This window comes from Melanotaenia boesemani, chromosome 15, assembly GCF_017639745.1.
Source record: "Melanotaenia boesemani isolate fMelBoe1 chromosome 15, fMelBoe1.pri, whole genome shotgun sequence".
Taxonomy (NCBI): Eukaryota; Metazoa; Chordata; class Actinopteri; order Atheriniformes; family Melanotaeniidae; genus Melanotaenia; species Melanotaenia boesemani.
In genome coordinates, this window is record NC_055696.1 from 16645363 (window position 1) to 16670733 (window position 25371).

General features: G+C 38.9%; 2 protein-coding genes across 4 annotated transcripts in view; both read left to right on the forward strand.

Annotated features, from left to right (window-relative positions):
• Positions 1 to 2873: 2873 nt before the first annotated feature.
• LOC121654526 (leukocyte cell-derived chemotaxin-2-like) lies at positions 2874 to 10813 on the forward strand. Its single transcript, XM_042008711.1, has 7 exons — positions 2874 to 2963; positions 3280 to 3349; positions 4613 to 4912; positions 5300 to 5390; positions 8589 to 8734; positions 10275 to 10475; positions 10786 to 10813. Exons 2-6 carry the CDS (start codon positions 3301 to 3303, stop codon positions 10439 to 10441), a joined length of 753 nt encoding a protein of 250 aa, XP_041864645.1. The 5' UTR covers positions 2874 to 2963; positions 3280 to 3300; the 3' UTR covers positions 10442 to 10475; positions 10786 to 10813.
• Positions 10814 to 12463: 1650 nt separating this feature from the next.
• Positions 12464 to 25371, forward strand: part of sh3pxd2b (SH3 and PX domains 2B) — a 39637-nt gene continuing 26729 nt past the window's right edge. The window contains exons 1-3 of one of the 3 annotated variants that reach the window (XM_042008710.1): positions 12464 to 12852; positions 15164 to 15244; positions 24389 to 24464. In XM_042008710.1, coding sequence (XP_041864644.1) covers positions 12781 to 12852; positions 15164 to 15244; positions 24389 to 24464 — 229 coding nt within the window. In that variant the 5' untranslated portion in view covers positions 12464 to 12780. The remainder of the gene's footprint in view (positions 12853 to 15163; positions 15245 to 24388; positions 24465 to 25371) is intronic. The other 2 variants (XM_042008708.1, XM_042008709.1) reach the window with 2 other exon arrangements.

Genomic DNA, 25371 nt, shown 5'->3' on the forward strand with positions numbered 1-25371 from the left:
ATCTTTAAAGTCTATACTCTCCCTCTCTCTCCCCAAAGAACTATTCCCACTGTATCATCTGTGACTGTATGTTTTTTCCACCTTTATACCTGTAAGTTGTGTCATGGGATCTTGCAGATCTCTGAGTATGACAGTTATGAAGCCACATGAAATAAAAGTGACATGTTAATGTGCCAAATAGAGGCAATTGTATGAGCACAGAGGCAAAAGATAAATCTGTTTCCATTTGAAAGAAATGCCAAATTTTGTCCCTGCAGAACAAAACATACTGAGGCTGATAAGGGTTTTAAAGATGTCACAAATACATTACAATGCAGTGGACTTGAAGCTGTGTTCACTCCAACAAAAATCTGTTGCAAAATGTCAGAGTATTTATAGCTCTAACATAACACTGCAAATCTGATGCAAGCACTTGTTTCTGAGGCTCCTGGTTCTCACCATTTCAGCGACATTCAGTCCTGCGCTTTGTTGTCTCGCTGCTTGTTGATCAGGTCAGCTTTTAACTTGTGCTGCAGGTTCCTGGGAATTCACAAGAGAGATAGACTGACATTTGTATGCGTTAAAGGATATTCTCAGTCTAAATGTTGTTTTGTTCCCAACAGACTCAAAGAGGAATGAAGGCATTTGCTCCTTTAACTAATGTCCTTTTAAAGTCCTCCAAAGCAGACATGGAAATCCTTTTAATAGAACAATTACTAAGTATTTGGTGCCCCCTGTCTGCAGCTGCCAGCATTACCAACTTCTTCCTACAACCTATGTGGCTGTTTGTCTGTTCAGGCTGGCTAAGCACTGCGCTCCCCAAGCTCAGCGAATATGTTTACAAATCGACACACATAAGTTGGTGTGACTGGGCTGCTGTGTTGCCAAAGCTGATTTAGACCCTCAGAGCAGTTCCGGTCCATGAGCAGACCACAGAGCCTTTTCACAAGCCTGTTTTGTGAGGTGTTCCTTTCACCTCAGCAGCAAAGAGGGGCTCAAACAATAAAATGAAAGCCAGGCTCATTCCTAAAACCACCCAGCTTGAAAAAGGTGACATATCGCTGCCCTCTTTTGATATTTTGCCTGCCAATATTTCTCAGTTGTGGTGCCCTCATCCTCTAAAGAGGGAACAGCCTGGCTGTGTGCTGTTTCTTTACAGACAGGGGCCCGAATGTCATTTGATGCATGCCTGGCAGTCTGCTGAAGGGAACGTTAGGGAGAGGGAGGGAGAGTCAAGAGAATTAGAATGTATTTCAGGTCTAAAGCAAGTGGTGCATTGCTGCAACTCCTATCTCAGGGAAGGAGGGAGTTTGGGAGGGGGGACATGTGGAGGAGAGCAGGTGGGAGGAAGAGGAGCAGGGTTTTTTTCTTTCTTTTTTTTTCTTTCTTTTTTTTTTTCCTTTTTTCTTCGCTTTTTTTCAGCGAACTGTTGCTAGGAAACACTTGTGGCTTCTCGTCACCCTCTTCTTGAAATGCCAGAACTAACTGACAGAGAAGCAGCTGAGTGAAATGTCAGCTCCATCCTCCCAGGAGTCTGAAGAGTGTGGTGCATGTTTCTATTTAAGTGGCCGTGTTTATCAAAAGGTTCTCACTGAGTCAACACCAGCCTTTCTTCTGCTGGAGAAGAAAGTGTTTAGGATGCAGACAGGCTGGCAGGGGTGTCTATTGCTTCATTCTTATCCTTTGTTTGCCTTGTTGGATGTCTTTCCTAATTTCACCTCTTATTTTCTCTTTCGAGATGGTTCAGCCTGCCTCTCCCCATTTTATTCCGCCAGTCACTCCATCATTCTCAGTTGAGAGCTGTTGCTCCATCTTTTATTGGATCATCCTTTTCTTTGTCTTTTCTTAGTCTCTCTTGCTTGCTAATTTCCTCTCTCCTTTTCAGATTCAGACCCACGAAGTCCAGCAGTGAAATCCTATGCTCTGGCTGCAAAAGGCTCAACTCCCCTCTGGCTGGTCTATTCTCTACACTTAGAAAATTGCAATTCAGAGACAGAAAGCACTTTGGAATTCAAATAAAAGGTTTCAAATTATGAAGTGTCCTCATCTGCAGCTTTCCTTATATGAAATTGAAGCAGAAGAGTTTGACCTACTAACTTTCACTAACCCAACTTCTAACAGCATTACTTAACAGATAAAAGAACAAAGCAAATAATTTTCTGTGATTTTAAATTTTATGCATGAAACACACCCCAATAAAGTTGAATCATATTGTTTTTTTTTTTAAATAATTTGGAAACTAAGGTTACTAATTTTGGGAGGGCGTTTGAAGATACATTTGCATATATTCTTCCTTAAAATACCATTTCAGCTGCTCAAAACTCTGTGGATGTTGTTTTCTGAGATCTCATTCTGTATAACTTCCAAGAGCGTGGCTCCATAGGTATAGAGTTTGTGTGCTTGACTGGTCTGACTGCAGACCAAATCTGTTAGGGTTGAGAAAACTTGTCTTTGCCCACTGACTGCATTTCATGTAGAAATGAGTTTATATGGTGCAGAGTGTAATTGGAGCAATGCATACAATCTATTCTGGATATTCACTCTAACTCTGCACATCATTATGCAGCCTGTAAGTTACATATTCCAGCACAAACTAGATGGTGGCGATAATCACTTCATGGAGACAACCTATAATTCCTTAGTAAAATTATCACATAGCATTAGCTGGTGATTCCTCAATAGAAAAGTAGAACTCAGCCATTTTATGTCAATAATAAATTAGAGTTTTAGTTTTTGCAACTTTTGACATTTCCAGCTGTTTTTTTTTTTTAATAACAAGCTCCATGTGACTTTCAGTGCAGCAGGTTTGCCTTTTCCAGTCAGTAAATGTGTGTTTTCTAAAGGCCAATATCAATATTGACAGCGGAGGAACGTCCTGTGGTTCAGGTCTGGAGCTTCCACAGCAGGCTGGCCTCCCAACAGTCCCCGCTTTGTGCTACAGCCCACAGCGCCTGCAGCAGCACTTCAACTTCTCTGTATGACAGGTACGTATACTTTTATTCTCTCCCACTAGAAGTAGTGAATAGCATTCTATCTGGAAGGGTTTTTGCTCTCCCTCTGTTTGGTCCATGGAGATTATAGTCTGGTTTTATATTATAAAAACAGGGCCAGTGTGCAAAAATATACCTGAACTGATTGCGCAAATAAAATTTGTAAGCATATTAAACCTTACATAACTATTAGCCAGCTGCTGCAGAACATAAGAATCACACAAGCTTCACTTACGTGATCAGATTAAATTATTTCCCAAGCAACTTTTATTTTTCTATTAATCCCTATTCTCCTTGTTGTTTTCCTTAGTTCTGACCTGATCTTCACAACATGAGACTGCTGTTGAGGGTCTGCTTTATTGCAATGCTTTTGGTGTTCTGTGAGTAGCATTCTCTAGTGTATTACTACCTACCGCAAAATTCACACTGTGTGCATGCACAGGAACACATGCAGTATGCCTGGAGTGTTTTGATAACTGCATGTATGCACATGAAATGTTTACCTAAAATAACTGTAGTCTTGCATTTGCAGGCACACACACACTTCAATTTTCCATTCAGCAGTGTATAATAATAAGGTTCCTATTATGGAAACAATAAATGGTGTATAAATGTCTGCCTGCCCCAGCAAATTACCATGAACTGAACCCTATTAGGGGACTGTAAACTGCTGTAAACACAAACCTTGGGGGGTTTGGGCCCATTGTTGGAGCGACTGTGTGTTGGCACAAGTGGATGACACATTTAAAGCATGAATGAGTACTTAATGCAACATTGCATTATTGCATCTAACTGAAAGAGCTTAAGGCAGATGCTGACTCTGGGGGATTGCTGAGTAATGGGAAAAGATGACTTAACAAGTCTGCAGTTTCATGAGGAGGGACCCAGTCAAGAAGAGTAAAAGGGCACATGCTAGCCGATCACGCTAACATCTGCCTCTCTTTGTATCTATGTGTCATGACATGATTTTCATAATATATTGTAGTTGTAACAGGTCATAAATATAGCAAAAGAAAAAAAATAAAAGTTACGAATAAAATGTTGTCCTCTCTAATTTTATTTCATATGCAGAGGGAAAATAGATTTTCCATGTCAAAGCCAACCCCAGTTATTAAGGCTTTGTAGTGATAAGCAGCTTGTTTCAATAACTGGGACCATTGTACATTCCGGTGCTGAGGCAGTGTGATTGAATTATTTTCTTTGCCTTTGAGATTACTGAAGATTGGAGACTTGTTTGTTGCCAGGATAATTAGAATGCTGACAGAATTAAACACAGCATGAATAACTAAACTAACTCATTCAAATAACACTGCTCTCCACAAGTATGTCCAAGCAATCCTCTGTGAGGTTTGACTCAAAAACAAGGAAGTGTTTGTTCTCTTTTATTAACTATGTAGATTTTTACACTTGCACCATCTAAAATCCACTCAATGTATGCAAGCAAGATGCTGGAAAGATACAGATGTTAAATAACAGGCATTTCTGCATGTGTGGTGTAGTCTGAGTTAGAAGAGCTCTGATTCAAAAATCTAAACTAATCCAAGGTTTAAGGTAAAATTGAGAAGTTGTTTTGAGCTGTTCTAAGTTTTCCATCCCCTTTCCTTTTCTCTGACTTCTTCCTGTGCCTTTCATCTCTTCCTAAGATATGCTGTTGTGTGCTGAAATGAGGAAAGAAGAAGAACCTCTCAACTCTGGCAAGAGCACCAACAGCATCATCAAGGTGAGGAAAAATTACACAGCTGCTAATGACAGGAGACCTGAGAATGTGACACTGAGAAAGAAGGTCAGAAACACGGGACGTAAGAGAGTTTCCAGGGGACCACAAAGTGACAGCGGCTGCATCAGACTGGGAGGCATCTGCCAGCCGAATCGTTACGTCTGCCGAGGCCACTACCTGGAGGGCAAGTGCTCGGGGGCCAAGCTGCGACAGTGTTGCCTGCAAGGTAGAGAGATGCAGTTAGAAACAGAAATATAACAAAAGCCAACCTTAACCAAACTTCTCCAAACATACAGATTTTCCTTCCTAAGTAGGAACTAAAAAGGTTTTCTTCATGACTCATGAAAATGTTATTATGGGTATGTAGCTGTATCAGTATCTGACACATGACTGACGGACAAGACGTCAGAAAGTGACATTTGAATAGTGCCTTTCTGCTGTAATCGGCTTTATTTCCACATGAATAGAAAACGCGGTGACTCAGACTCTGTAGATGTTTAAACACATTTTAAAAATATCATCCTGACGCTTGGCCTTTTAAAATGCTGTGATTGTGCTGCATTTTAGGAAAAAATAAAAAAAGCTAACATATTAAATTTACCCTCCTCTTTAGCTGGAGCCTGGAGCGTCCTTTGCGCTGGTCACCACAACAACAGAGTGAGGGCCTGTGATGCACACGCATGTGGAGCTTTCAACTCCAAGAGGTGATTCTTCCTGATCTGATTCGTGGTTAAGCTGAAGAAGATCAGTCATGCTTGCAAGGTGACAGTGTCAAGGTGCAGATATTGATAAAGCAGCATTTATAACTTTGTGTTTTGCATACTCTCCAAAACTACAGGCCGTGTGGCTTCTGCAATGTCTTACTATGGCAGTGGTTCCCAATTTTTTTTTTTTTTGTTAAGGCCCTTTTTGGTTTATACAGAGATTTTTATGCAGTGTAACAGTATTCTTTGCTGTCAGAGTAATTTCAAGCACCTTAACAGTGTGATTATGGTCACGGGTTTCTTTTTTTTACTGTGTAAAAATATTCAATACATTTGTCAAAAAATGCCTCTCAGTGCAAAATAGGTTTAAAAACATGAAAAATTCACTGAGAGAAAAAATAAATAAATAAAGGTTTGTTTTACAAAAATTACACCTTTAAGCCTTCCATCTTTTCAGTGACTGGTGTGAGCCTGCTTGTTGCAGCAGATCTTCTCAAATCTGGGTTGTAGTTGTAAGACTGCCTCTCTGTCAACATGGCCACAACAGAAAACCCTATCTCACATTAGCAGGATGTGGTAAAAGGAAGAAGTATGGCCAAGGCTCTCTTACCTAGTAGTGGATATTCAGACTGTTCAGCAGGTGGTGTTGCACTCAAGTGGACGCGGATCCAGTCATATTCTTTGAAATCCTGCACCAAGAAATATCTCTGGAAATGTTTCTGAAGGGCAGAGATGTGGGCTTTCATACATGAGATCACTGTGTTCTGCAGCTTGTTGTCTTTAATGAATGATTTCAGATTCTCAAATAAGTCCACATTTCCATCTTTCAGTTGCTGCTGCCTCATCTCAAATTTTCTGATGAATGATGTGACTTCATCTGTCAGATGTGGGAGCTGTAGGTTTGTGCCCTGCATCTGCATATTCAGTCTGTTGAGTTTCGGAAACATGTCACTGAGGTATGCAGGTTTCATGAGGAACTTTTCTTTTTTTTTTTTTTTTTTTTAACTTGTCCTGTCCAGCATCATAGCAAGCAGAATGATAATCTCATGGGGAACTGTTTGCTGTAAAACATGTGGGAGAGATCACTGTCCTCTTCCTTCACAAAGATGCAGATCTCATCTCACAGGTCAAAGACCCCGGACAGCACCTTCCCACATGGCAGCCATTGGGACAACAACATTGGGAAACAGAACAGCTGTGTGGTCGGAGCCCATTTCCTCACACAGTGCCAAAAATATCCAGGTTCGACGGGTCGTGTTTTGATGTAGTTGACTGCGGATATGACATCAGTGATTACACCATTCAGCTCGAGACTCAGCTGTTTGGATGCCAGTGCTTCGCGGTGTATCATGCATTTTTTCAACTGCATATTGGGGGAGATGCGTTTGATGAGCACATGCAGCCCACACAGTCCTCCCATTTCAGCCTGGCCTCTTTCAAGAGAGAGTCCATGATGTTAAACAGTTCTTCTGCAGTTGCACTGCCGGGAAAGCAATTCTTCCCTCATCTCGTCTCCACCCATGAATCTGACAGTAAGTTATCAGTAAGCAGGCCTTGTTACTGTCCCTGGCTGCATCCATCTGCAGTGAAAAGCGGCTGTCACGCACATTATCATTAAGCTGCTCCTCTATGTCCTTTGACATTCATAAATGCGCCTGCCGATGATATTATTGGACAGAGGAATAGCCTGTAGTTTCCAGGCTGTTGTGTCATCAATCATAGTTAAAGCCATGTCCATAGCACAGGGAATTATTATTTACTCCGCAATTGTGTGTGGCTTTTAACACTGTGCCACTTGGTAGGCAACTTCATATGAGGCAAGTTGAACATGGGATGCACCTTAAGTAAAGAGACACTGTTGGACAGTTTCCGAGTTTTGCTCAACTGACTTGTCTTTGTGCTCTGCATGTCGTGTCTCCAAGTGGCGTCATACAACACACTGCGGCCTCTCCTCATTAAACACCACTGTGTAGGTGAAGCCAAAGGCAAGAAATGCTTTGTCATTTTCCAGTCTTTGAAAGGATGCTGGTTTGGAAGCATATTTGGCAAGGCTTCATCTGCTGCTTTGGTTTACGTGGGAGCCCCATCAATGCTAGCAGTGTCTAAGCATTTATTTTTTCATTCATTCATACCCCCCTGCAATGGGGATGCACCCACTTTGGGAACCACTCCACAACTGGATGAACTTATTTTGATGGGTTTGGCCTGAGAAAAGCTTCATCAATATTAACAATCTGAGCTGATATAACTTCACAATGCAGAACCTACCAAACCAAATCAATGATCACTCTATACCAGAATTAAGCTGTGTCTCAGTGGAAGGCTTTCTTCCTGTGAGCTGGAATATTCTGTGTTTGTAATGAGGATCGTGTCCCAAAATGACAAATTTTCTTTCTTTGTCATTTTTTATCCATGTCACAGATTTTGAGAGAAAGAAAAATGACTTTTTAGGTTTTACACCACTCATTCAGCGAGGGAAAAAACTTCTATCTCAAAATGTTATGTCCTTAGGTGCAAAAACCTGGTTGTGATCATTTTAATGTATTTTACTGAAACAGAAAATGTCATCAACATCTTGACATTTTGGAACTATAAGGTATATTATAACAAAAAAATGCCATAAAATCTATCACACACCATCCTTACTGTTGTGTAAGAAAAAAATCCTTTTATGTTTAGCTATTAAACATTAATGGAACATTAACTTTTTTTTGTTGTTTTATTTTATCTGCAAATTAGTCTTTGCATTCAAAGAGATACAATAAGAAAACCTGACATACGGCTATAAGTGCATTTAGATATCTATTAGCATCCTCAGCAAAAGTAGTGATTACCAGGTCTAAAAGGCTCCTGAAGGTTGGAAGGGTTGGGCCGCAGAGTTCTAAACACGACTGACTCACATTTGTCTCCTTTCCAATCCAGTTATTTCTGCACTTTTTTAAACTTATATTTTTAGTTACTGTTTATGCTTTAACTTGTTTTAATCTTAGGCTTAAGCATTCAAAAGTTGAAAATCTTGCAGCAATGTCAAGTGACTGTTTCACATGTGCAACGTATCACTGGTCCCCTTTGAAGACTCTCATTACTGTCCCATAAGGAAGATTAAAGAAGGAACATACCAGTCAAATTTAACCTTAACAGTATTTAAGGGTTAAAGCTGTAATGTAATATTAGCCTTTTCTGTAACATCTCTTACAGAGGTAATGGCCTCCACAAAGCAGTGGACCTGGTGTGTGATGACTACAGTGTTATCAATGCTCCATTCTCAGGCTCGTTGGCAGGTCCAGTGAGTCAGAAAGATCCAGCTGGTAATCAGTATGATGGGGTCAAACTTCTCAGTGATGGTAAGGAAAAGCAGAATGTATTGCTAAGATCTTTAAGTTTCGAATCAGCTTCGCTTCCAGCTATCCCTTGATTCATGTTGCCTGTGAGGTGTAAAATGGCTGAACACATCTGCTATGTTCCCAGGACAATTCCATCTACAAATCCTTGGGGGTTTTTCTACAACAGGAAATTAGGAAAAGTGGATTTAATTAACCACCATAACCTTGTGCTGTTACTTCTTAATTGCTGCTATCTAGACCATAGCTGGGGCATAGGCGAGGTTATCATGGTAGAGGCATTTTGCAGGGATGAAAAGTAATGATTTGGAGGGATTAGTCAAGGTGTGTTGGGACCATGGTTGAGACTCTACTGAACTCTTTGTTCCCTTTCACATCTGCACCCATCTTCATCTGAGACCCCATCAAAGGCTGCTCATGAGTAATGACCCCCACTTAGAGCTATGATTACAGAACAAAGCGGCCCCTCCATGTTTGTGCCTAAAATAGCCATCCAATATATGTGGATGTGCTCACACCAGTTTAATGTGTTTTGAGACCATCCTGAGCTGATAAGGTGCTGACATGATGAGTAAACATCATTAGTCCTCATTCCGGTTATACCCTTAATTGAATTGTATTATCAGAAGAACACATGTACTGTCAGCTCCTTTCATCTCCGGGTAAAGCACAGACATGATTACACATTACAGAGACACATTACCCCAGCGTGATGCCCACATCGATGCTGACGCACTGATCATTAGGTGCCTGTAGGATATAATGATGGTGTGAAGTTTACTGTGGTCTGTAGCTTACTTTTAGGTTGTTTGCTTCTTGCCAACTTGGATGTTGGAGTATTCAGAGGATAAATTCTTGATCCCAGGAAAACACGAAATGTATGTAGCAACATCTTGAAACGTACAAACATAAATGGCAATACTATATATTAGGTAAAAACAGAAGGACACAATTCACACAAGGGCACCATGGTTGGTATATCTCAACACCAAGATTTATTTATAACTAGTACCTCTCTGTGAATCATCTTAGTAGTGTAAAAATTATGTTGTGTGTCTGTCAAACTGCATTATTTTAGGCATTTTTTAATAGAGAAAAGGGAACGTGTTGTGGACCATTATGTTATGGAAAGACACTACACTCATTCATCTCTTGAATAAAGTACATTTTTTATTACAAAAAGAAAAGAAGGGGGACTGATGTCCGAAGAAAACTTTCAAAGTCTTAAGAAAACCTGAAAACTGCTGCTTGAGACAACTTTAAATTTCAAGAAATTCTGGCTGCTAGGAAGAAAAGTACAAAGAAATGAGGAGTGGCTGACTTTTGGTCAGGGCTAAAGCTTTCTAATGTTTTTTTTATTATTATTTTATATTCACAAATGATATTTTTAGAGATATTTTTTTTTTTTTTTTTTTTTTGCAAATATCAGACTTTTTTTCTTATCATTGAATGGAACGATGACTTAATCAGGAGGAAATTTAAAAGTATTGGCAGCCTGTCCTTAAAAGCTTTACAATTTAATATTTGGTTTTGTCTCATCCAGTACACTGTGTGGAGATCTTCAACATCCGTCCCTACCATTTCTTAGGCCCTGTAGCTCAGGGAGAAGCTTTAGGCTATCTGCTGCCTCTGCAAGAGCGCTTCGACGGTATAACATCACATGTGGAGCTGCGCATGTGCGATGGTTCTGACCCTTCATCTTTCATCTGACTTCCAATTTTAGGTATTATAAGACTTGTGAACCTTTTCTCTTTACTTTTTTTTCATTCAAATTACACTGGTGCATGAAGAGAGTCTTGATACCTTATACTTGATCTAACTTTCATATGCATCCAAAAAAAGCACTTATTATTTCACAAAGCTGACACTTCTGTTAATATTAATCTGAAGATTTTTCTTTGTGTTTAATAGCTACACTAACTTTTCTATGACATCTGCAGAATTACACTGTGTTATGTTTTCCAGAAAGTACATCATTCTTACAGGCTTTGTGATGACCATCTTTTTATTAGTGACCATTCTTTATCTTCAGGTCTCATAGCTTTTTGTATAATTTTTTAAAACCCATTATTATTATTATTATTAACCAAACCATAGCATTTGTGAAAATGATTATTCATACACATTTTTCCTTCACCTTTCGTGTCAAACATTTTCCTAATCTATATATATTTGTATGATGTAATAAATAAAAGCTTTTATTTCTGCTTTTGTTCAAAGTGATTTTTATTTCCCAGAAAGCAGCTAAAACAAAAATGCAAGATCTGACTATTAAATGTGGGATTAGATAATAACCCTTTTCTAATAACAGAAAAAAGGGACAAAAACCTTTATCCTAAATTCTAAATTATTATGGCACTATATTTTATTTATTCCCAATTGACCAATCGTTGTATATTAATCTACTAAAATTCCTCTGTAAGGGCTGTTTCTGAACTGCCAGTGTGTTAATGTAATGAGTAGAGCCAACCAAAAGATGGAGCTATTTTGTTACAAAGTTGTAAACATCCACATTCATTATAAATACAGAAAATATGAAATGTAACCTATTCAGCTAAATAAACTGCAGCACAACTCTTCAATGTGCAAAGGTAATAAGCACTGAAGTTTTCTTGAGAGTAACAAAATTTTAGTCTGGGATTTTGGCTGCAAGACAGCAACAATGTGCACAGGGATGACATATCTGATGTAGCATGAGGCTTTAGGCATGGTCACTGTATTTTAAGTCCAGCTGAACTTAGTCTGTAATATATTTTGTTATTCCATTCCCATATATTATCAGTAAAAACCTTTTTTTTTGTGCCAGTTAACAGGTCACTTCTGGTGGATTTAATTGTAGTGGAGTTGACTTTGATATATCACTGTCTACTATATGAACTAAATTTACTAAATTTATCTTTTCCATTCTTTTGGTGCAACTATATGGAACCTGAATGACCAGCTATATGGTGCCTATATAACAGGTAAGACAAAAGTTTGAACTTTGGTTTTGAACTTTGGTTTGACAAATTACCTGTTTACTCAATACTTGCACCTTAATTTAGTCCCTAGGGCTTCTCTATACTGTAAAGGTTTTTTTTTCTTTCTTATAGCCTTTTTTAATTCTAAAAATAAAAATATCTACAACAATCAAGTTATCTCAGCAATGATGCCACAGAAATCAATTTAGATACAAGCAGGAAGTGAAAACTGAGCAAAAAGCAGACTTTCGCTCAAGTTTTACTGACATTTAGCTAAATTCTTAGCCAACGTCTATCGTTTTTAACAGATGGACAATTTCATAAGGTACAACAAACATATTAACCTCGAAATAGTTTAAACGAAACAAAAACCTCAGTGAAAGACGTTTTTTAATCCATTTATTTATTATTGAACTGAAAACTAAAAGTAATGGCCAAATGGTTTAAATGCTTAATGCGATTTGCTAACCGTTTGCTAGCTTTAAAAGTATTCGAAAACATTTTTCCGGTTGCAGTAACTAAAAGTATATATGTGTGTGTGTGTGTGTGTGTGTGTCTGAGAACTCTTGTCTAGCTTGGGCTTTTGCACTAAATCATCAAAAATGCACGTTTGGCCTTGTTCTTCTCTATAAGCTGGTTTGTTATTAACTCGTCGACCCCTGCTCCCGCCCGCGGTTGTTACTTAGGTCGGAACTCTTCAGTGCTGCTCAGGCAGCTGCTGGTTAGCTGTGACGCCCTCCGGAGGGTTGGTCCATGGAGCGTTTTAGCTGAAATGGGAGTGGGCGAGCTGGGATAGGCTGGGAGTTTGGTTGGAGCCGTCAGCGGGTCGGGACAAGCTGCAGGAGAGGAGGGAAACAGGGACCGATAGATCGTCAACTTATTTTCTCTGGGGTGGTTGAATGTTGGGCAGGAAATTTGACGTGGTAACTTTTAAGAAAACGGCTTTACAGTCAGAGGTCACGGATCGTAGCAGCGCGGATGACAAAGGAGCGTCGCAGTGAAAACTTTTCCAATCGGGTTTGATCGCTTGTAAAAACCAACGGGGAACTCTTCTTTTCGTCGTAACGGAAACGTAAATACGAGGACATCATGCCACGGCGCACCGTGCAAGAAGTAACCGTGCAAGATGTCCAGAAGCGAAGAAATCCGAACAAACACTACGTAAGATCCTATTTTCAAATATATATATATAATCACCAGAGCGCTTTGTAGACGTTAGTGAGCAGAACGAGGTTATTCTGCAGTTGTGCTTTTCCCTGCAGGGATAAGTAAAAACAAAGAGAGTGTCAAATTACAGTTTACCAAGCCTGTCCCACATGGCGAAAGAGTTTTTCACAACTGGGTTTTTAATCATGCTTGGACTGTGGAGATTCGTTTAGGTTATTTCACAAAAATCTCAGCTAAAACATAAATCTATTTTGGCGATTATATGTTGACAACCCACACAGTAAATAAGATGCTCAGCCTTTCTATAGATGTATACACTGGTTAAGATCAAAATAAAACAAAGATGTCTAGACAATGTGAAAGCTCTGCAGTTTTGCATTAAATAATTCAGGCTCATGTGACCAATGACCCTCTCGCTGTGTGCACATTTTCACTCTTAGTATCACATGTAGATGTGTATAGTATGTGAATATAAGCATTGTGCAGCCTCACCAACAGAGAATGAATCAAAGCAAAATATCACTTTCAGTTCTGTTTACATGCTTTTTTATCTTATGTGCCACAAAAAGGTACACTTTTAGAAAACACTGCAGGCAAGTCAGTGTGTGTGCTGTCTTTGAAGAATAATCCTGATGTGCATATTAAGCTTTGCCATGCATCAGATCATCCAATTAACTGAGCAAAACATACCTTCAGGCATGGTTTGAGCAGGAAGTGTAACTAACAGATTTGCAATGGTCATCACAGGGACATCAGTAGAATAGAACCAAACATCAGCATTTGTCCTGCAGCATTTGTAGTTTGATGACCTCCATAAGACAATTATACAATTTCTGTTACTGTACTTTTATTTATTTTTTATTTGAGCACCCAATGATAGAATCAGACAAAAATTAATATGTCGATGTGTAAAGGTTTGGTGTTTTATATTTTAAAAAATGGGGGCTTTGTATTGCAATAGCATAGTTGTTATTGTGTCTGTTTCTGAATAAATGGAGGGAATGAAGAAGATAGGGGAAAATTTTCCTTTCATAACAATCACTGCAGAGCTTGTGTGGGAGACAAGAATGTGAAAAAGACAAATCATCTCTGGCTTTTCTGGAATTCATAAAGAATGGAGTTTCTATTAGTTTTGTCTTCAAGTGTGCTGTGAGTGCCTGCAAGCACACACATTTAATAGCCTGTAAAGTAACACGTACTGTATGACATCATAGGAGCAGGAAGTCCAACAATGACAACCACAGCCAAGGCCTTAGCAGGTGTTTGTGTTAGTTATGTGTTCACAGTGTGTGTCTTCATGTGGGTTCAGACCAATATGTTGCTTTGTATCCATGTAATGTACGTGTGAAAAGGAAAGCTTGGACCTAGCAGACCTTGTACTGCTGTGAGCGTTGGGAGGTCAAGGACACAGAGTGCTCGTGGCCCTGTGTCTTTCCCATCTGTCTGTTTGCTTTCGACCAGAGATGATTACCTCATATTACAGTTTGTCCCCTACTCCTTGCATTTACACACACACACATCAAACATCAATCCTAACTCTTTTATTTAATCAAGACACCCTCCCTGCTTGTCTGTAGAGCCCCTCAGTTTGGCCCATCTGTGGCCATATCTGACTCAAGTGCCCTGAGAGGAGTCAGGCCAGAGAAGGTCTGGGAGGGAGGCCAGCAGCAGTCAGCCAGACACAGTGAGCCACCAGGGAGTTTCCAACCTCCTCCCTGTTCATCTTCTCAGAGAACAGACTGGAACGCTGTGACTATTGCCTTCAGATCCCTGTGATTAAGTTAGATTTGTTGTGATATTAAACTTTTTTTTTCACATAAGCATGGTAAACGTTCCCTTGCACATTTCCAATATGTATTTTCCTTATCTTAATGCCACCCTTGTGTCAAGATAACAACAGCTGCTGTCAGTGTTCCTTTGTTTTTCCTCTTTTGAGAAATGGAAGTACTCCTTGTGGAGCCATTTGAGTCAGTCTGCTGCATCCATGCAGGGTAATAATCTACTTTTTGGTAGGAAGTGATTCAAATGCCCCAGGAAGTTGAGTAATGGGAGGAAGTGAAATAATGGATTATTCGTGTTGCTTTTATGTGAGCAGATCATAACATTGACTGATGCCTGATGCTGGCTTAGTAAGCGATCTGTGTGTCTTTTCTTTTCCGGTCTCATAAGACTCAGAGCACTTCAAAATAATACCACTATGACTCAGAAGTGAAGCTGGAAGGGGCGTTGGGTTTTCAGGTATTTAGCTATAAATACTGTCTTGTACGTTTCCATGTTCTAATTATTTTTGTCTTTTTTTTGCCAGGTTTACATCATCAAAGTGTCCTGGAGCGATGGCAGCACAGAAATCATTTACAGACGCTACAGCAAGTTCTTTGACCTCCAGGTGAGAAAACATGTTCATGTGTTGCATGATAAATGGGGCCAAGGAGTTGTCACAGCTTTTTCCATCAGAAGAGATGAGCATAGACCAGTACAGTGAGGGAAGGACTGTCTTCATCACACAAAACTCCTCGTTTGTAGATCTTATACTTGTTGGCAGCCTCTTCCTGCTCCACCCTTATGACACTGGTAATTACATTATGTGAGAAGAGTCGGAAAATGTTCCACTGAAGTCAACAGCGGACAGTGATGAATGAGGCGACCACAGAAATGTCCTAATCGTTCTTGAACGTCAGACTGCTGGTGTATGTTGCACAAGGAGGAAATCTCATTAGTATCCTGGTATCCCTTCCTCTTTTGAAGGTGATGGATCTAAGGGTGGGGGGGGCTGGCTACATCTTAGTTCAGAGAGCATGGAAACCCAGTTAGGCGATTGCCTTTAATGAGCATGTAAGTTTTAAGCAAAGCATACTGTCAGACGAAATGAAATTAAATTCTTATTAATTGATTAGAACAGTTAAAGCCTGAGCAATGAAATAAAGAACTGTAATGCCTCACCCAAGCTTTCTAAGGCTTTCATGTATTTCATTACTAATTTCATTAGTTTAAGCCTGTAAAGGCTGCTAATAGAACGCTTAGAAGTCTGCTCACATCACATTGTATAGGCAAGTCAGCTGATTGGGCTGGCTGTCAGGGTAATGAACACCTTAAGTATCTGTTTTTTGTGTTTCTATGTCACTATGATAGCCTAAGCTGTAATATATACAGTACATAGTCTTATATTGGTAAAGACAGTTCATCCATGGAAAGGAAATACCTTTGTTTTCCTGTTACATGGATGCATTTCTTGGGCTGTATGTCTTGTTACATTGTCAGTCAAAGTGAGCCATTGCATGAAGACACAGCTTTGTTTGGTCATCTCTTTGCCATTTGCTGAGAGCATCCTGCAGCACCTTTTATTTTATTTCAAGCTCAGCAAACTGGATGAAGTTGTGGGCGACAAGATGGTTTTTCAGCTTAGTGGTCTTTTAGCGATTCTGACCTCCACCTTTCTGCTGCAAGTCTGTCAAGTTTGCTCTTCCTTATTAATGGGCTCTCCAAACCATAATATTCTAATACTGGTGGCGTTTAGCTTCAAAATAATCTCCATAACATTCTGGTATACAAATGCATACCAGTCTGTCTAATAAGTGAGGCACCCCCAAAATATTTATTGGATGGGAGTAAAACTTCACACGTGCTACAGAGGACAGGTGCACAGGGATGACGTCCATGAAAGTGTGTAACAGCATGAAATAACATGGAAATGAGACAGTCATGTTTTATTTCACTCAACTGTTTCTACAAAAGTAAATTAAAAGAATTATATGATGATAATAATGACAGTTGTTAAACTGCAAGGAAGTCAGTTTTCGTGCTTTGGCTTAACGAACCGTTAGGCTTTATTAAATATTGTTCTAAAATGACAGAAATTTGATGCAATCTGTTGGCTTTTTTTTTTACCTAGTCAGCTTTTATCACACTAAACTGGACTGTATTTAAAGGAACTGAATTACACTTGATTTGAATTGGATTTAATTGGCTAATAACTGGATTGAACTGAACTTTATAAAATTGGATTTGCTCTTGTTTCTTTTCTGCAGCTGAAGTACAATTCTGTTAGATATTCATGGTCGATTATTCAGTGAACCTGGTATTATCACCTAGCCAAATGCGATACTTGGCTTTTGAAGAGCTTTATGGCTGGTATGCCCTAAGCCTATGACATAATGAGGCCTAAAAATGTCAGTGACATGATATTTTTTTTGTCTGTCATTATCTGAGAAATGAGCTTTGATAGCTGGAAATCGTAACACCAGATAAAATAACTAATTTATTGTAATTAAACAGTTGTTATTTGTGTGCTGACGTGGAAATGACTTTAACCACAGCCGCAAATGATGACAGATGTCATTTTCTGCTAATTTAATTTGCATTAAATTTCCAGCATGTACACAACACTGTTGGCAGCTTGGAATCGGATCATTTCTGAGCCATTTTCAGTCATTCCCTTTTTGTTGCTTACCTCCTCTTTGTCGCTCATCTGCTTCCTGCTGTGTTGGCAGTGTCTGGGTGGGCTCTTAGTGGTGAGGGTGATAGAAGATAAACCTCACTGGAGAGATTACAATATAAGTTTCTTATCTCCTGTTAGGTTTGGCAGTGATACATTTTAAGCCAGCTTGATTGGCTGGTTTGATTTTAGAAAGTCTCACCAGCTTCACTAAGATAAAGAGGCTGTATTTTGTGCCAGTATAATTTCTACACCCCTGAAGGGGAATTTTCTAGTTATTTTCTTGATAGGCCAGTTAGCCTGCTGGCTATAATGAGGAAGAAAGCAGTTTGACATAATTACTTCTTTCGACCAGGTCTCTGATTGTCATGGTAACATAGAACAGAAACTAACACTTCATTTCTTGTCATGCATCTTTGTATTTCTTTTTATTTCCTCCCCTGGTTTGAAAATTTCTCTGGCCATGCCAAAAATGTCAGAGCCAGACAGGATGTGTCATCAACCACATCCTCCCACAGCACAGCTGGCTTAAAGCAGCTGATACGTAAGACACGCACCAACAACATGTGCTTTTTATGTGACTGTTTACACTGGCTGTGTTTATGTACTTTTTAAACACTTTTTTTGGTGGTAAATACAAGATTCATTTTTAATCTTCTCTTATCAGTTGTGCGCCATTCATCTGTTCTGTGGGATGTTTGAGCAAGGCGGGTACACACTACAGGATAACTGGGCCCATTTTTGTCCTGATTTCCTTCTTACGATCCAAGCCAGCTAAGGCCCGATTGTGTGGTGTTTACATATGACATCGTGTCTGATTTTCCTGTGGTGTGGGGTGTGTTAAAAATGAATTTGCCAGGTCAGATTTGCTTGGAACGCCTCGGAAGAAGAGATCTCAAATAATGAACATGTTTAATATTTGCGTCTAGAAATTCTGTAGTGTGTGGGGTGCGTTGAGAGAAGCCGTAATGTCACGTGTACTGAAAAAAAAGCCAATCAAGACCAAAGCTGACTGGTGGAAGAGGGAGTAACAACGAAGGGTTATTTATAACGCAGTTTTTCCCTGGTTGTTTGCAATTATCGTGGTAACGTTACTAATAGCGCACAGCTCTGCTCTCCAAACTATCTGTAATACTGGTGACAATTTTCACTTGTGACAATGTTAGCTATATGCACTGTGATGCATATGGTGCACATTCCTGCCATCTTAATGACTTTTTCTATAATCATTTTTCTTCTTGTGTGTTTTTTTTTTTTTTTTTGGAAAATAAGAGGCCGAAAACAGCCATTATTGCGTCTTCCTGTTCGTCCGCCATGGTTGTTTACACTGAAGTCAATGACTATGGGGGATTTGGAATATTGAGCGTTAGGAACCTGAAGAATCGGTTAGTAAGATCAGAGGAGAGAGATCTTGTGCGATTTAACAATTTAACAAAATAGCAGTATTCACAGCAGTTTCATTGTGTATTTTTGTTGAATTAAAGTTGTGGTAACACTAGCTGTGTTTTGACCAGCAGTACCCTGATCTTATGTGATCCAGGGTGTTCCACTAGAAGATGATTTCACCCTGTGTGCGTTGTATTTTCTCTGAAGTTCAGGGTGTGTAAGGTAAATGATGTAAAACTGTTGTAGAATGTATCAGACAGTGTGTCTAATGATAGAAGCATTATAATGTTAACATCTACTGTCTTTCTTTCTTTTTTAGATTTGCACTGCGTTAAAGTGATGAAAACATTTAGGGGCCTGACAGTATTTACTTTGGAGAAAAGTTTCTTTAACACCAAATCGTGCTCAAGATAATTGGAGAGAATTTATGCAATAGTTCTGTACTCTCAGTTTTATAAAGGAGTTTTACTCTGAGAGATTGAACTTGAAATCAACGTCATTATACTGTTTTTAAACTTGTGTTTCCATGGCAACCAAAACAGTTTCCATTCTGCACACGTGTCCTGCTCAGTTCCATAAGCTTAGACTTGCAGTTTTCTCAGTCGCTTTAGGTATAAGATTGATACACTTCTATTTTACAGCTTATTCGTAGTTGCACAGCTGTCACATTTTTTCCATGTGCAGTAATGAAGTAACAGAACTTTGTAAAGGCAGTGGCTGCCTCGTCTGGCTGTTTCACAGAGCACAAAGCAGTAACAATGTGCTTCCTTCTAGTAACTTTATAAAATTATAGAATTTCTACATGCAGCTTAGTAAGTTAACCTGTGGAAGTGGGAACGTACACACCTTTCTACAGACCAGGTGTATTTATTTGCTGTTTATTTCTCAACAGCATGACATAAGTTCACAGAAAGCCAAATATGTGAAGGAAACTGTGTGGTGTTCATTTGTAGGTGACCTCAGGCATCTACTTGTGCATCCACAGTTTAGCTATTTTTATTTTATTTTTATTGTCACTCACTCACTGGCTTGACAAGAAAAAACATCCAGATTTAAAAGTCTACAACAATGCAGACCTGTCAACAGACTAGTGAAGCTGTTTTCTGTGATCCTAATTGATGGACTTTCTTACACTGTACCGTACACCCAACTACTTAACTAGAATTTTAGTATAGCCTAAGGCCAAGATTGCAATGAAACTTTGTTAAGTTTTCTTTTACTAAGGATAAGCTGAAGGTTTATTTAGAATGAGAACATGTCTCCTCTTCAGGCTATGGTGAATGAGAGAGGGTTCAAATCAGACAGTGGTTTTTAATTCGATAAGTTATTGAACTGTGTTCTGCTTTATGCAGCAGGGGTGCTCTGCTTTGTGCATCAGCCTGCGTACATGGGTTTCCTTGGATACCCGTGACTTGCATATTGCCGTTGGATGATGTGCACGAGGATCTGTGGGGTCATTTGAGTATTAACCAATCTGTTGTAACCCTGCACTTGATTTGATTTGCACATACACAGACTTCCTCTTTCCGCAGATGAAAATTGAATGCACACAAATATAGTTTTTCCACAAAGTGGAGCCCCAGTCGGTGCTATAATATAGCCAGCTATGATCCATAATGTTGTTTAGGTGCACATCCACAAGCAAGTAAAGGTGGACCTTCAGCTTGTGAACCCCCTCCCTGTGGAGCATGAATATTTGATACTGAATGCATGATGTAAATGGTGTTTTGAAGACATGACTTTTCTCTCTCCATGTGCATTTTCTTGTTAAAGTGGCTCTGATTACAGAGTAGACACAGAGACTGAGGAGTGCCTGTACTTGCAGTCAGACACATGGGAACAATTACAATGTGTGGGGTATCGGATCTTCTTTGTCTCTGCCTCCGTCTGCCCGGCTGTCTCTCTGTTTATATTGCCCTTCTTAAGGTGGTACCGTGTCATTGGCAAAATATTGGACTATTAAGTAAATTGATGCTATTGGAGTTAAGTGGTCCCCCCCCCCCCCCCCCCCCCCCCCTTTTTTTCTGGATTCCTTCTCTTGCATTTTAAGCAAACGTTGAGAGAGGTGCAGTGCCTCAACTCTTTTGCTTGTCTAGAAGAAACATTTTTGCCATCATTTATTAAATTTTCTATTTTTGAACAAGGGTTTCTGGCTTATTAGGGTTGTCCATTACCGCAAACATAAAATCAGTTAATTTAACTTACCAGTTAAGTTTTTAATTCATGCCTGAAGGCTGATCTTACGATTATGAAAGCAATATATTTGGTTCTATCATTGAATATTTCCTATAGTTTTTACAGTGATGACGATAAGCATCACAATGATGAGCTTCCCAATCTTTAATGTTAGATTAATGAGCCATATCCTCACCGTTTGTTTTTTAATCAAAGTTAATTATAATTGGCAGTAAAATCGAAGGGATGATGTTTTGATAGCAGCTATGTAAGGCAAACAGCTACCTCCCCTTAAAAAATTTATCAAAACCTTAGTCTAATCTATATATTAGACTAATGTGCACACATTATGTGTGTGTGTGTGTGTGTTTGGTGCAGGGGTCTGCAGCCTTTTCAATCCAAAGAGCCATTTTTCCCTCATCCAGCTAAAAAAATCTTCTTTAGAGACGCAAATGTTATGAGACTTTTCAAAAAGGCAACTTAATAGATATATATTTTAATGAAGAGCCACCATAGGATGTTTGTTCTTTTTAAAGAACCACATTTCTATTTCCATTTTTAGGTTTTAAAATAAAGAAAAACATAAAACCTTTATTAAAAAAAAAGAGGATACACAGACTTTCTTCTAACGGATGTAGATAATTGTGGAAAATGATGTTTAAAAAAAAAAAAAAGTCCCAGGTTTCCAGATAAAGAAGATAAAGAAAGATAGATTTAAAAAAATATTTTAGCCACGTATTTAGATGCATTGTGGAAGGTCCAGAGAGCCACTTGCGGCTCCAGAGTCGCAGGTTAGAGACCCCTGATGTAGTGTTTGTAAACCACAATTTACTGCATTTTCTTTATATAGCTGTAGGCCTTCTTTTAAAGGAAAGAGACATTTTTTGCGCGTAACAATGCGATTAATCGCAGCATGTTATGCAATTAATTGCGATTAAAAACTTTAATCGTTGCCCAACACTAATATGTGTATATATGAATATATATATATATATATATATATATACATATATAATTTATGTATCTTTTCTATTTAATAAATGGCTAAGAAACCTGTCAATCATTTTGTTCTAGTTGTCATTTTTGGGGACCAAATTAATTGTTAATTGTACAAATTTAGAGTAACGCTTTTGTTTCTGGGAAAGCTACTATGAAGACTAATTTGAGCGGTCTTTATAATATAGTTTATAGTGTAGTTCTCTTTGCAACCACATGCTGAATGGTAATTATTAACGTGTGGCTCCAATCGAAGGTTGTTGCTCTAAATAACCGGGCAACTCACAATACCAGACTTTCCAGTGATAGTTACTTACTTGTGTTAAGTTTTAGGATTTTTAAATATGGGACAACTAAATAAAATTTATATAAAGAAAAGAACAAACAAAAGCCATTTAAGTCACGGCATGTTTCCAGTCCAGACTCTTAAATGCCATAGCCATCGTACTCCTCCAGCAATGCTAGAATCTCCCAGGCAACAAGCCTGTCTGCTTCACCATGAAGACATGACATTCAATTTTTTCTTTTTTTTATTTTAAATGGACCTTAGATTTGAGCTCCACACAGCAGGGTAATAATTGAGCTCTCTCTTTTACAGACAGGTTAAATTGATCAGTATTTTGTCTTTTTGTCTACAAGTTGTTGCGGTGACTCACAGGCTCAATGTGAGGCATTACAAATGCTTACACTACACTACTAATACAATAACAATAAGAAAACAAAATCAAATGTTTTTTTTATTACACATTTGGCTAGAGCCACTTCTATGTCTCAAGGGCTGCAGTGTCATAAATTGAATAAAGCATTTGTCTGTGTGATCACATGAGATAGAAATGAAAAAATGCAAATACATTGGATTTATTAAATATGAATGAAGGCATTTGTGTGCACACTGTATTTAATGTGTGACAGACTGAAAATGAGCTCTTGGTCCTTTGTTTAACACTAATAGACTCTAAAAATGAGTTTCATATCACTGAAGTCTCTGAGGTACTTAGTGGAGTGAAAAAAAGTAAATTTTCGCCATCACATTGCAGAGCTTTTTTGTTTTGACCCCCAAATGCTTCTGTGGAGAAGAAGCCTTCAAAGATAAATCCTTTTATCAGGTTAACGCTGCAGAGAACATTGTCAGAAATTGTATTAAACTCATTAAATGTTACTTCTTTTGGAGTAGGCTAGCTTTGGCAGCATCAACAGTCCCACTTATCCTATTAAGACCTGAAGCCGACAATACAGAGATTAAAGATTCGAGCTATTTATTGTCAATTTCTGCGGTATGTGAGTACATACACAAGAATCTAAAAGGACGTTTCTCTCCAGCCCATGGTGCAAAAATACAGAGAAAAATTTACAAAACCGTGTATGAAAAATTTAATATTGGATTAAAAAAATACAATAGAAAAGATACACTTGTATGTGACATCAAGTCTTCGTGGGTCAATCCCTCTAAAACCTGGTGCTAAGCAGTGAATCCTTTATGCTCCCTTACATACATTATAGAGACGTCTGTTTCAAGCATTGTCATATGTTGCTGCCCCTCATATTTCCATACATCTTTTACGTTGTCATGCTTGTTAAGTCAGTTCATCCACTAGTGGGCAGTGCTAAGTTCAGAGTTCACAGAGTTGGTGACGGTAGGTGTGGACATCCTTACGGTTGTTGTCCTCGTCATCGTCGTCTTCTTCTTCTTTCAGTTCCTCTTCTTCTTCTCTGGTTTGTTCCTTTCACTGTTTGCATGTCAGCCATACTGCTCAACACTGCCCCCATGATTTCCAGTGGTATTGCAATGTTTGCTGCGTCAAACAGCGGTTATTCAAGCCCCTTGAAAACCGACCAAATACAAGCATAAAAACACAGGAGATGGACGAAGGTGTCCTTCCATCTGTGTATATCCATCTTCTTTGTCGAGCACGAATGGGGAATTTACTAGGGCTTTAAGATTTATAACTAAACTGTTGTCGTCTTTTTTAAAATTATTTGTGAAAATGCTGCAGAGCCACATTCAGAAATGTGCATCAGGGGAGATGAGCATGCACAGCATGAACAAGAGTTCATGGGTCAGCGAGGCCATATGCTGATTTATTAGTCTCTGCCTCGTCTGGGACACACACATGCACATTTATTGAAATGCTTTATGTCCAGAAATACAAATGAAACACTTACTTTTTACACAGAATGACTTTAGAAGAGTGATAAAGGAAAAGTTAAGCAAGATCAGGATAAATAAGGAACCACTGCCTTTTGGCCTTTTAAAAATGATGGAAACTGAAATGTTCCACTATGTCAGTGGTGCCTTGCTGCTAACAGCCCTTTAGCTACAGCAACATTTGAAGCTGAGGGGAAAATCATACCATCTGCTTAGTATATTTCTAATCTTTGGCAGACCTGTCCTTATTGGCCAAATTCCTTGTAGGAAATGCTGATTTGAAGAAATCACTTCCTAACCCCCCTCTACTGTCCTGTTTATTTGATGTATATGCGTATGTGTAAATGTAAACACTTTAATGTGCCAATAACCTTCTATTAATTGTGGGGTTTCAGATGGAATTGCTGGATAAATTCCCAGTGGAGGGTGGCCAGAAGGACCCCAAGCGCCGGATTATTCCTTTCCTACCAGGTAAGAGTTAAACACACAGTGCGTTTCCTGGTTTCCGTTGTTACACACACCTACAGCATTTTGTTGTAGGTTCTTAGAAACAAATACCACGATAGTTACTCTCATAATGATTAAAACTCAATTACTTCTTTTTTGTATTTGAAACATTTTTTTTAATTTTTTATGAAGAAATCAGTAATTGTAATTATTTATTGCTGATGATGATACCAAAAGATGCACATTTGTCTCTCCACTCACTATTGGAGATTTTTCTCTCCTTTCATTTCCCTCTTATTGCTCCATCAGAAACACTTACATACATCACACAGCAATGAGTCACAGATAATCGTTGAAAGAGCTTGAAGAAAACAGAATTGTTGACATAACTGTGTCCCACACACAGAGAATCCAGAGTAACCTGGAGCTGCTTTAACTGATCCTAATCTTAATGTCTCAGTCAAAAATATGTTGATCCAAAACTCATGAAACGTTCATCTAACACAAATAATCTCTCAGCATTTTTTTCCATTGGGTTAAAAAAAAATCTTGAAGATTACAGTGTGTAAAATGATATTTAGCAGTGTCACATCTGAATCATCATTTTATGTGAACCATGATTTGTTTCCTACAGTAAAAGCAGCAGTGAGGTTTGGTTAGAGTACAGGCTTTTGGTTTATTAGAACAAGTCTTGAATGAATGTTGAAAGTAATCCTTTATGAGAGAAAGAAAAGCCTCACCCATAGACCCCACCCACGTCTCCCCCACCAGGCCATGGGATGGGCGGGGGATAGTATTGCAGGTCTGGAACTCATTGAGAGAGCTTGCACTCAGAAACACCACATACACTATCTCTCTCTCTCTTTCTCCCTCTCTCTCTCACACACAGACACACACGTTTGCAATGTTTGATAAACTCTCAGTAGGAGGA